Source organism: Pongo pygmaeus, chromosome 12, assembly GCF_028885625.2.
Source record: "Pongo pygmaeus isolate AG05252 chromosome 12, NHGRI_mPonPyg2-v2.0_pri, whole genome shotgun sequence".
In the NCBI taxonomy this organism is placed as follows: domain Eukaryota; kingdom Metazoa; phylum Chordata; class Mammalia; order Primates; family Hominidae; genus Pongo; species Pongo pygmaeus.
In genome coordinates this window covers 68217313-68230153 of record NC_072385.2, presented here as the reverse complement: position 1 = coordinate 68230153, position 12841 = coordinate 68217313, and the positions used below count along the sequence as shown (strand labels likewise).

The following is a 12841-nucleotide window of genomic DNA, read 5'->3' as shown; positions in this document are numbered from 1 at the left end:
AATATCCTGTCGCCCAGTCACAGATGTATTTCAAATAGAGTCTCAATCCATTACTGGGCCAGGAAATCAATTTCGTGGGTTGAGACCAGCAGTATTTTCCCTTTCTGGTGACGCACTGCCATACAGGCAGGGGAGTGTGCACATGGCAAGGGCACAGTGTGATGCGTTCTCAGGAGCATGGCACACTCAGATCAAGAGGCAGAACAGGACCTGTGCCCCAGAGTATCTTCCGCCTCCCTCAGGGACCTCCTAGTCCCAGTGTGAGGGCTACACTGACTTCTAAAGGCTTGCATTAGTTTTGCCTATGTTTGTACAGTATGTTCTCTTTTGTAAGGCTGGCTTTTTAAAAACTGAAATAGAATAAGGACACTGGAGTGCAATACGTGTGAGAAGGTAAGTCCTGTTTCACGAAACTTCATTATCTGTGTGTGCACAGAATGTCCACAAAGGATCACAGTAGAAGATGCATTTCTCCCTGTGGGTCTCTCCTTCAAGAGACAGGGGACACTAGGAAACACAAGGCTCACCTTGTCATCTGGTGAGATGCAGACAGGAGAAGGATAGAGTGAAGGCTCCGGAAACTGTCTGAAGTTTCACTCCTGCCAGGATCTCACCAATAGTGAGCGGCCAGACCAAGAGCCACACCCTCTAGAAACCTGCAAATCTAAGCTGCATTCTCCTGCAGGGTGGAAGAGGCTTTTCTCTGCAGTTAGTCCTGCTACAGGCTGCAACCCTGCCTTGTCCAGAGCAGCAGACACTGAATAAATATTTATTAATTACATGCATATAACGCTGGCTCACCCAGGGCCTCTCAGTGGAGGCAGAGAACTGAGGCTTCTTGCTTTCGAAGTACTTTGGGCATGAAGGTTTTTCAGGGGTTGAGGAACGTGGCTCTGGAGTGACTCACTGCAGTCAAATGCTGACATTTTCCAGCTAGTACCTAAGACTCAGGTTCCCTTTCCGTCAGACTGCATAGGACTGTTTCGAGAATGAAGAGAAATAATCTACAGAGGGTGTCAGCTCACAGCCTTGCTCACAGGATGCACTTGATACCTCTCGCCGTCACAGTCATTATCATATTGTTACAGACTTGATCATGTGCTTATTAGATTTACCCATCACTTCCTACCAGAGGGCAGGGCCATGTCCCATACATTTTGCCTTAATTCCTGTCAAATTCTTGGTATCAGAGTTGCCTAGATTTTTGAAAATCATGATTCAGAAGGATTTCAAAACAAATCTCGGAAACTGACACAGGCTTTACCAATTCTTTATTTTGGACAGTAAGGAAAGTAAAAAAGTTAATTTCCATCTACTGCTACCATAATGTGATATTTATTTATTTATTTTTTGAGATGGAGTCTCGCTCTGTCGCCCAGGCTGGAATGCAATGGCGCAATCTCGGCTCACTGCAAGCTCCACCTCCTGGGTTCACGCCATTCTCCTGCTTCAGCCTCCCGAGTAGCTGGGACTACAGGCACCCGCCACCACACCCAGCTAATTTTTTGTATCTTTAGTAGACACAGGGTTTCACCGTGTTAACCAGGATGGACTCGATCTCCTGACCTTGTGATCTGCCTGCCTTGGCCTCCCAAAGGGCTGGGATCACAGGCATGAGCTACTGCACCTGGCCAATAATGTGATTTTTAAATAGGACATTTTAATCCCCAAATATTAGGAAGCACAATCTAAAATAATTTTTTTAAAAAGAGTCAAATAAATCTAGTTTTATGTTTAAAAACAAAACAACTCACTGCCCTTTTTTCTCATTTCAAAGCAGCCTAGTGGCCACAGCACCCCACACAGGCACCAGTCCATGCCGCATGATTTGGGAACTTGCTCTGCAAAGCAGCCACTTGGTAAATATTTGTTGAACTACTGAATTCTGAGCTCCAGCTACATCCGCCCGAGCGAGACTGGGCCTGTAGCCTGTAAGGCTGGGGGCTCAAGCCAAGTGTGCAGCATTCCTTAGTCCTGATTGCGGCTCTGGGCTTCCACACAAAGCCGGGAGGCCCTTTGGACAGAGGAATGCAGGAGGCAGTGTAGCCCCCTGGGTGAGAACAGGCTTGGATTTGAATCTCGTTCCATCAGGTACTCCACCTCTCTAAGCCTCAGCTTCCTCATCCATAACCTGGGGAGGCTGAAGACTTGCCTTGTGGGGCAGTTTCTGAGGATTAAACCACATAAAGCTTATAAAGGGTCTGGCAAGGTGTCTGGCACATAGAAAACACTGGATGAAGCTGAGGTGCCACCACCAATGCCACTTTCAATATGAAGTGGGGATAAAAGCAGGAGCAGGAGAGGCCTGTGGTCATGGAATTTGGCTGAATAGGAGGGGAAAGAGGCCATTCCAGAATCAGAGGCACCACCCTGATGCCCTCAGAGGAACAGGGCTGCTGCTCACCTGATCGAGGTGATAGTGGTCCGTGGGGTATGAGTCGTGGAGGTGGCCCAGGGTATAAATCCTCCGGTGCTCACAGGATGTGGGAGAGGAGACTGTCCGAGTAGGTTGCTCTCTCTTCTGAGAGGAATTAGAAGAACTGTCTGTAGCTGTCTGTGTAGAGGGAGGTAACCAAGAGTCAATTTAAAAACAACAACAAAAACCCCACGCAGCAAACCCTGACGTGCACTATTCAAATACTAGCTATTCCCCTGTTGTGGTATCTTGCTGCTCTTCCCAAAATCTTGAGTTTGTCTTGGCTACAACAGGAGGACCCCTGAATGGCCAGATTGTCTAAACACAATGTGGCTGGTTCAACAGGCGGAGAAGCCCAGCCACCAGACCCTGGAAAGGTGGGTTTTTCTTAAATGTGGGAATAGTGACTGGGTGCGGGGGGAAAGGCTGGATATACCAGGCTCCCCAAAGGTGTGTTCTAGTTTGATCAAGAATGGTTACCCTGGCCAGGTGCGGTGGCTCATGCCTGTAATCCCAGCACTTTGGGAGGCCAAGGCAGGCAGATCACCTGAGGTAAGGAGTTCAAGACCAGCCTGGCCAATATGGCAAAACCCTGTCTCTACTAAAAATACAAAAATTAGCCAGGCATGGTGGCGGGCGCCTATAATCCCAGCTATGCGGGAGGCTGAGGCAGGAGAATTGTTTGAACCCGGGAAGCAGAGGCTGCAGTGAGCCGAGACTGAGCCACTGTACTCCAGCCTGGGTGACAGAGCAAGACTCCATCTCAAACAACAACAACAATAACAACAACAACAAAAACAAAACATAAATAGAAGAATGGTTATCCCATCTGTGGCCCTGGTTGTGAGGTGTTATGGAAAGCAGGGAAGATGCACATAGGCAAAAATGAAACCCACGTGTTTATATGGAGGAGGGGGAAGTCTCCACCTGGGAGAGTCTCAGAGGTAAGGATACCGCTGGGGTATCTTGAGTACTGGATTTCCAAGAATAAATTTTGTATCTTTGGGGTTGGGAACAAGACTTGGAGGTCACTTTAAACTGGAAGTGAGATGGATGACTGCATAGAAAAACAGAGGCCACCTCTGTGAATGGTGAGTACAGAGCTGTTTTGTCCAGTAGAGATGTCAAGTTAAGACTGGAGTTTCCATAACCATGTCTTTGGAAGATGATTAGCTATCAGTGCGCACTGTACAAGCAGATCCCACAGGCACTCAGTATGCCACCTGATGTGGTTTGGCTGTATACCCAACCAAAACTCATCATGGATTTGTGGGAGGGACCTGCTGGGAGGTAAGTGAATCTCTGGGGCAAATCTTTCCCGTGCTGTCCTGTCCTCGTGATAGTGAATAAGTCTCAGATCTGATGGTTTTAAAAAGAGGTGTTCCCCTGCATAAGCTCTTTTTTTGCTTGCTGCCATCCGCGTAAGATGTGACTTGCTCCTTCTCGCCTTCCGCCATGATTGTGAGGCCTCCCCAGCCATGTGGAACTGTAAGTCCAATTAAACCTCTTTCTTTTGTAAATTGCCCAGTCTCCGGTATGTCTTTATCAGCAGCGAGAAAATAGACTAATACTCCCACCTGAGACACGACAGAGCCAGGTGACCCCAGGTGGTGGTCATATTCCACAACCCTCTGGGCCCAGGGGCTATCCAGGGGCCTTGTTAGATGCAGCTGGCAATCATCTTTAAAACCAGGACCCCCAGAATCCCTACCCTTCCTTCTGCTTGCTTAGAGTGACATATCCCTCCACCCTCTACCATTCCCCAACTAAACAGATGAAAAGAAAAGGCTTTTTCTGATCTCTAGATGTTCTCTTTCTGGCAAATCTATAGGAACTTTCCTTTGGCTACTGTTTCTTACTTGTATATTCCCCTCATCTCATTTGCTTATATATATATATATATTTAAATGTATTTATTTATGTATTTGGGACAGGATCTGGCTTTGTCACCCAAGCTGGAGTGCCGTGGCATGAACACAGCTCAAGTGATCCCCCTGCTTCAGCCTCCTGAGTAGTCGGGACAATAGGTGTGCACCACCACCCCTGGCTAATTTTTGTATTGTCTGTAGAGATGGGGGTCTTGACAAGTTGCCCAGGCTGGTCTTGAACTCCTGGGCTCAAGTGATCCTCCTGCTTTGGCCTCCCAATGTGCTGGGATTACTGCCATGAGCCACCATACCCTGACTTATCTATCACTTTACATGTTTTTGTTAGCTATCATAAATCATTTTACGGACAAGGTCAAAACAAATAGACTTATAAAAGTTCTTTTTACCCTCCTCTCATTTATAAAGTAGTACATACTTAGAAAAATAGCACTACAAGAATTTAGGAAAAACACACCCATATTTCCGTTATACAACATAAGCACTGTTAGTTTTTAAACCTTGGTCCACATGTGCAGCATCTCTCTGGGGACCCAACCCTCCTGGATGTTTCTCTACTTGGGTTTGGTCTATGCCATGCATGGCTGATGCCTGCTTCTGATCCCCCAAGCCATGCTGACTAATTTCAATATGAACACATGGTGTTCTCCGAAGCCATATAGACAGACTTTTGACAGAGGTCAGAAAAGCAGCTGTCTCCATTTCTGTAATCAAGATCTAAGGGCCCTATAAGCCTTGAATCCTGGCATGGGTGTGGGGAAAAGGACTTGTCTGAGGATGGGAGCAAGAGAAGCCACCCTTAGACCCTTTGAGCTGCTGGATCCAGCCAAGCCTGAATCCTGATCCACTGTAGGATGTTCCAATGATGACACCAGTTCTCTTTTGTAACTTAAACCAGAATACACTGGGTTTGTCACTTGGGTGCACTTTCCCTTCACTTTGGATTCCTTCCAAAGCAGTCCCACAGGTACCACACTCGTGGCTTCTCTCTACCCCTTACTCCTCCCCAGGTTCCCTCCTCTTCCTCACAAACAACTCTTCTTGGTGTCATATGTGTGAGTGCTTATGGTGTGCCAGGCCCTGAGCTACACGTGGACACGGTTCCTCAGCACGGCCAGCAGGTCACAGGCAAAATACCACCTCCATGTCACACACTGGCACTAAGGGACTCTGAGAGATGGTGAATCCAGGCCATGGCAGCACAGTCACTGGCAGAGCTGGGACTGAAATGCAGCCTCCCTGACCACAAAGTCCAGGGAAATTTCTGATAGGCCCCACACACTGCTGCCTCTCACACCCAGATAAGTCCACTTCCAACTCCTATGCTGAGAGGTATTTTGTTGAGATTAACACAAAACACAACTTCTCCAAGTCACAAGGTACACCCTGCTATATACAAACCCAGGAGATGAGGAGATGATGTCTCACAGTACAAGGGTTACTACAGATCTCAATAAATACCTCTCAAATGAGTAATCAGGGCCTTTCAGTGTGATTCAAGTCTCAAGAGTTAAATTCTTATCCAACAGCCACGTTACAGTCATCTATTAGGTTAGACGTTACCCTTGTGTTGAACATTATAATAAGCTCTCAGTACTTAGTTCTCAGAAGCCCATTTAACACACCGTGGTCACCACTGTGTTAGTCATCTGTTCACCCTAACCCAGCCTATTTTCTGTGACCCACGTTTGGGTTAACAATGTGTAGAAAGTCCTTCTGACAAATGAGGCACATCCGGCTTTTCCTAGGACTCATTAGTCGGTCAGAAATGCTACCTTCCGATACTCCCATCCCACCTCCCCAACCCTGTCTCCCTGCACAGTCCAGTGCAAAGCTCCCCAGACATTTGTCAGAGGATGTGAGACTGAGAAAGGCCTTATCCGATGAGGAATTTCTACAGTGAAGCAAGAAGGCCAGAAGACCTCGAGAGGCACGTCCACAGTCTACTGCCTCCTGAGGGCAGAGCTGAGGTTGCATTCTAGCCGAGCCTGCAGGCTTCCAGGCCCAGCTGTTCAGGGCTGTCTGAACTCCGGGAAGGTTCCATTGGAAGCCGAGGCTTATTGCAGATCGATACTAACAGACAAATCTTACAAAGCAGCTAGTGTGACCTACAAACAAAAGGAATGTACTACCAGGGCATCTCCAAGAAAGGCAACAGGGAAAAAAAATCTCCTTTTACCCTCATGCACCTCTGAACTGGCTCTCCTGTAACTGCCCTGGTTTCCTTGGGCTGCAGAAAAACAGCCCACCTGAGGTATGCACATACCTAATACACAAGCAAGATTCTTAAACACCTCTCTGTTATTTTTATGCACAAGCTACTGACACCTACCAACCTACCAATCTGAGAGCCGTCATCTTCAATGAAAGAGTTGGCAATCACATGCTCCCAACTGTATCTACACTCCCCTTGCTCTCCAGTGGGGGTCTATGAACTGTTAGGGCTTTGAAGAACAAAAGCAGAGGTCCCCTGTGACTACTCTGTGCTCGGGGACTTCAGTCTCCTAGGAGGCATAACTGCAGCATCCTGAGAGAGCAGGTCAGAGTGGGCGTTTAATGTCTCCTGCTGTGGACACTGAGGCTGGCATTGCCATCTGGCCCCAGCTGACACTGGGAGGTCTTGTGCACTATGATGCAGGGAGCACAGACCCTGCCACCTGCAAATGTACCCTCTAAAAACACTCTTGCCTCTGAGTTTGACTCTGACTCAGTGTCAATGCCTGTTACTAAAAAGATGTCCAGCTGGGTGCAGCCGCTCATGCCTGTAATCCCAGTGCTTTGGGAGGCTGAGGTAGGAGGATCGCTTGAAGCCAAGAGTTCGAGACCAGCCTGGGCAACAAATCAAGACCCTGTCTAAAAAAAAAAAAAAGATGTCCAATTAAGAAGTGTGCAACCTAATATGAGGCACTAAACAACAGAAATGCTGGGGAGTATTACAATGCTAAAAACAACAGGGTCTCAGCTCAGGCAGATTAGATTTGAATCATTCTCTGCTAATTATAAGATGATTTTGGTCAAGTTAATCTCTAACTCCAGTTTTTACATCTGTAAAATTGGGCCAAAATCTTCCTTGGGGTTATGGCAAAAATAAAATGGGATTTAAAATTTCTATTTTGTTACATATTTTTTTGAGACAGAGTCTTGATCTGTCACCCAGGCTGGAGTGCAGCGGCACAATCTCAGCTCACTGCAACCTCCGCCTCCTGGGTTCAAGCGATTCTCATGCCTCAGCCTCCCAAGTGGCTGGGATTACAAGCACGTGCCAACATGCTTGGCTAATTTTTTGATTTTTTTAGTAGAGATGGGGTTTCACCAGGTTGCCCAGGCTGGTCTCCAACTCCTGAGCTCAGGCAATCCGCCCGCCTTGTCCTCCTAAAGTGTCAGGATTACAGGGATGAGCCACCATGCCTGGCCTAAAAATTTCTATTTTAAACTGTGACTGTGACTGCTGGTATATGAAAGTTACTGATTCTGTATGTTGATCCTGTATCTGGTTGTTTTGCTTAGCTCCTTTATGAAACTAGATTTTTCTAAGTAAATCATTTCGCTCACAAAAGATAGTTTGGTCTCCTTTCCTATATATATATATATATATATATAGGAAAATATATATATATATATAAATATATATATATATATATATATATATATATATATATGGAAAAAAAGAATATATATATATTTTTTTGAGACAGAGTCTCGCTCCGTTGCCCAGGCTGGAGTGCAGTGGCACGATCTCAGCTCACTGTAAGCTCCACCTCCTGGGTTCACACCATTCTCCTGCCTCAGCCTCCCAAGTAGCTGGGACTATAGGCACTTGCCACCACACCCGGCTAATATTTCGTATTTTTAGTAGAGACGGGGTTTCACCTTGTTAGCCAGGATGGTCTCTATCTCCTGACCTCGTTATCCGCCTGCCTCGGCCTCCCAAAGTGCTGGGATTACAGGCGTGAGCCATCGTGCCCGGCCTTCTTTCCAATATTTATACCATCTTCTTCTTATCTCATTGCATCTTTTGCCGGGGCTTCCAACATGACATGGAAAAACAGAGGGGACAGTGCCCTGCTTGTCTTGAACCTGACTGATAGAATTACTTCTAATGAATTTCTATTAGATATAATATTTCTAGGTAATTGGAGTGATTATAAAGTTCCAAAAGTTTCCTTCTATTCTAGATCGCTAAGGATTTTCACCAGATATTAGATGTTATTAGATGATTTTTCTGTCCACTGAGATGATTACACAATCTTTCACCTTTATTTTATTAATATGTGAATTAAACAGCTTTTCCAACATAAACCTTCTTTGCATTCCTCAGATACATTCTACTGGTCTTTCATTAAATATGCCTTACTAATATGTGATGTGATTTATTTATTTATTTTTTGAGACAGAGTCTCGCTCTGTCACCCAGGCTGGAGTGCAGTGGCGCGATTTTGGCTCACCGCAATCTCCGCCTCCTGGGTTCAAGCGATTCTTGTGCCTCAGCATCCTGAGTAGCTGGACCACAGGCACGTGCCACCACACCTGGCTAATTTTTTATATTTTTAGTAGAGACAGGGTTTCGCCATGTTGGCCAGGCTGGTCTCTAACTCCTGACCTCAGGTGATCTGCCCGCCTCAGCCTCCCAAAGTGCTGGGATTACAGGCGTGAGCCACTGCACCTGGCCCACTGTCAAATTTTTCTATGGTTACTATAAAAACCCACATACTTTGAGTAGCAAATAACAAGCTCTGTGTGACCTGGTTTCTAAAGCCCTCTAACAGGGCAGTGAGCTGAGACAAGCCTTTGATGAGGAAGAACCCAGAAAGGAGAGAGTAAGAAAAGAGAAGGGAAGGGGGTGAAAGCAGGTGTCAGAGGGTACAGAAATGAAAGTGGGCACTGCCAACATTTAAAAAAACAAGCAACAGGGACAGGGCTGGCCTGTCCAAATCCTCTATGGTAGTAAAAAAAAAAAAATCCATCCCTGGCCAGGCATGGTGACTCACGCCTGTAATCTCAGCACTTTGGGAGGCTGAGGCGGGCGGATCACGAGGTCAGGAGATTGAGATCATCCTGGCTAACACGGTGAGACCCCATCTCTACTAAAAATACAAAAAATTAGCTGGGCATGGTGGCAGGAGCCTGTAGTCCCAGCTACTCGGGAGGCTGAGGCAGGAGAATGGCGTGAACGTGGGAGGAAGAGGTTGCAGTGAGCCGAGATCACGCCACTGCACTCCAGCCTGGGCGACAGAGCAAGACTCCATCTCAAAAAAATCCATCCCTTCCCAGAAGGGTTTTTGGGTTTGGGTTGGGTGCTTTGTGGGATGTGGGATCAGACATAGAAAGTGACCATGTTGTTGGGGGAGATGCCACGTGGCACGGGCAGAGGCAAGGCCAGGTGGGCAGTCCTCACACACCAATGGGCATGGGCCTCAGAGCACTGGTCAGAGTCAGGCGGCTTCCCAGAGGGGTATGTCTGAGATGGGTCATAGCATTCTAGATGGGTAGACCAGAGGAAGAAAAGGGGGCTCAAGTTTATCAGTGAACATCTGATCAACATCTCCAAAAAAGAGCAGGCTTCCAGTTGCCAGATTCTACAGACACAGGCTGCACTTATTTTGAGAATTCAGATATTTCCCATAACTCTCTAGAGTTTGATGACAAATGAGAGCAACTCCATGGAGCTTCAAAACTTGAGACAGAATTTTTAAAAATAATAATGGACCTTAATGTTATGATGGCTTGACAATCAATCAAAATCTGAGGGCAAAAGACACTGGGCTGAAGCTGCCTGGGCTAATGGACTGGCAGTTTCCCCAAGGTCAATGCTGTCTGGTTTGGGTGAGAATCAGCCTGAATGGAGAAAGGAGACTAACAGGGCAACACCTCAGGTTAAACCTGAGCCAGCTCCCTCCTGCTGTATGAGCCTTTTTTGTACAATATGATCTCTTGTTCTTGGAAGCTTGGCTACTCTTCCCTCTCTTATGGAGGGACCTTGAGTCTACTGGGAAATTCATGAAGAAGCAAGTGCAGCAGCTCACATGCCCTGGGTCCAAGAATGAACCTTCTTCATGTAGAAGGCCACCTCTCTGACCAAGGGAAGCTCAAGGAGGGAGAGAAGGAACCACCAGGCCAGACCAGCTAAGGAGACAGGTTGCTTAAATTGTCCATTCTGGGATGGAATCCTGGCTGCTGACCCAGGACTTTTTGGGGGCACTTTCTGTGTCTTCAGGATGAGCCGGACAGATTTCAAAGTCCACATTTCGCAGGTCTTTTCAGTACTATGCGCATCCCTTCAAGTCCTCTAGGTTTTCCTGCTAAACCTTTGCTTTCTAAAAGAGGGTAGGGGTAGAGGACAAGGAGGCAGCAGTTGGCAAAAATAGCTATGGGAAAGAAAAGGTGTGCCTGGGCTGTTTTCTCAAGGACACTTGGAATTATTATCAAGGGGCACCTGGTTCACAGCCTTCTCAAGTAGGATGCTCCCATCCAGTACATGGGTGAGACTATTAGAGGGCTGGCAATGTGTAATTTCTTCCTTCTTCTTAGGGAGGGAGATAAAAGGGACAAACTCATCCTCTAGAGACGCAAGGAAACAAGTACAGCCACTTCATCATCCTCATGTTCCCAGGAACACAAGGGCTGACTGCAGAAATCACAATGTGCAAAGAGCCAAGCCCTCTCTGACCAGCCCGTTTGGGAGATCAATGGGCCTACGTGTTTTGAATAGGGCCATAGAAAACAATGTTAAAGAAACTGCTTAAGGAGCTAGACCACATCATTCAGGAATCATGTAGCACTGCTAAGCAAAAATAGCACTATACAGGGAAATTTGAAAACCTCAATTTCAGGCCAGGCCAGATATCTTGGACAAATTGTTTAACTTTTGGGGGCCTCAGTTTTCTCATGTGTAAAATGAGGGGGTTGAACTAGATGATTTCCAAGGTCTGTTTGAGCCCTAACAATTTCATGTGCAATGCTTCTCACCTGCTCCTAAGAACATTACAGGTTAGAGGAGTTTGACTAAGCCCATTGCTTAGTTGATTCAAGAACCACGGGATTAGGACAGGTGCAGTGGCTCATGCCTGTAAACCCAGCACTTTGGGAGGCCAAGGGGGATGGATCACCTGAGGTCAGGAGTTCAAGAACCCAGCCTGGTCAACATGGTGAAACCCCATCTTTGTAAAATACAAAGTATTTTGTATACAAAATACAAAATACCTTTGTAAAAATACAAAAATTAGCTGGGTGTGGTGGCAGGTGCCTGTAATCCCAGCTACTCAGGAGGCTGAGGCAGGAGAATCACTTGAACCTGGGAGGCAGAGGTTACATTGAGCTGAGATCGTGCCACTGCACTCCAGCCTAGGTGACAGAGCAAGACTGTCTCAAAAAAAAAAAAAAAAAAAAAAGTTACAGGATTAATTTAGATTGATTAAATAGAATTTCTGCCTTGTCTGCAGATGCTGCTGCTATTTTGAATTTTTAAAGGTAGCTAACTAGTAGTTATGGACTACATTTGCATTATTTTTGCTGCAATCTACCACCAAAATATATCTCAATAGCTGATGTAACTAAGGCAATATTCTTCCTTTTGCAAGGGATTCTCATTTTATATATAAGTATTTACAACTCCCCCCGCCCCGTATATAAATATATTCGTTCCTTTCTTAACCTCAGCCTGAGAGTGTCTCAGAAGGCTACTGGCTCAGACTGGATGAGTTGCAAGATTTTCCCTGCAATGTCTACTACGGCTGAGAAACCTATGATCAGTCCTTTCTCCTTTGGCAAACAGGAAGTTGTCTGCCATTTTGTCAACAGGTCTTTGGGAACAGGTAGCTCCGGCTCATCTGTCCTGAGGGCCTACGTTGGTTCTAGGTGTCCTCTTTCAAACAGGCAGCAGATCAGGAAGTAGGCCAGACCTGTATTCTTTCCCAATCCCAGTCAGCAGGCGGTTTGAGGCAGCTGCTGGTGGGGCTTTGGGGGAGAGATGACTCTGACTCTGTCCTGGACTCTAGGACATTATCCTCTCTCTAGGACCTAGAGGATTCTTTCATTGTGAAATTAACAACAACAAAAACCAACCAACCAAGAAAAAGAAATGGGGTCTCACTAGCTATAGCCAGGGCTATAGCCCTGGCTGGTCTCAAACTCCTGGGCTCAAGTGATCTTCCCGCCTCGGCCTCCCAAAGTGTTGAGATTAAAGGTGTGAGCCACCAGGCCAGGTTAACAAAAACAATTTTGTAAAAAAGTTTTGTTTCTTAAAAAAACAATTTTTTTTTTGAGTTAGGGTCTTGCTCTATTGCCCAGGCTGGAGTACAGTGGTACAATCACAGCTCACTGCAGCCTTGACCTCTCAGGCTCAAGAGATCCTCCCACCTCAGCCTCCTAAGTAGCTGGGAGCACAGGAGCACATCACCATGCCTGGCTAATTTTTTTGAAAAAATTTTATGTAGAGACAGGACAGGGTCTCTGTATGTTGCCCAGGCTGGTCTCAAACTCCTGGCCTCAAGCGATCCTCCTGCCTCGCTTGGCCTCCCAAGGTGCTGGGATTAGAGTTGTG

At 46.5% G+C, this 12841-nt stretch overlaps 1 protein-coding gene across 4 annotated transcripts in view; it reads right to left on the bottom strand.

Moving 5' to 3' along the window:
* Positions 1-12841, bottom strand: part of SPRED2 (sprouty related EVH1 domain containing 2) — a 120448-nt gene that overhangs the window by 3479 nt on the left and 104128 nt on the right. For all 4 annotated transcript variants that reach the window (XM_054475949.2, XM_063648654.1, XM_063648655.1 and 1 more), the window contains one exon: positions 2405-2554. In XM_054475949.2, the coding sequence (XP_054331924.1) occupies positions 2405-2554 (150 nt within the window). The remainder of the gene's footprint in view (positions 1-2404; positions 2555-12841) is intronic.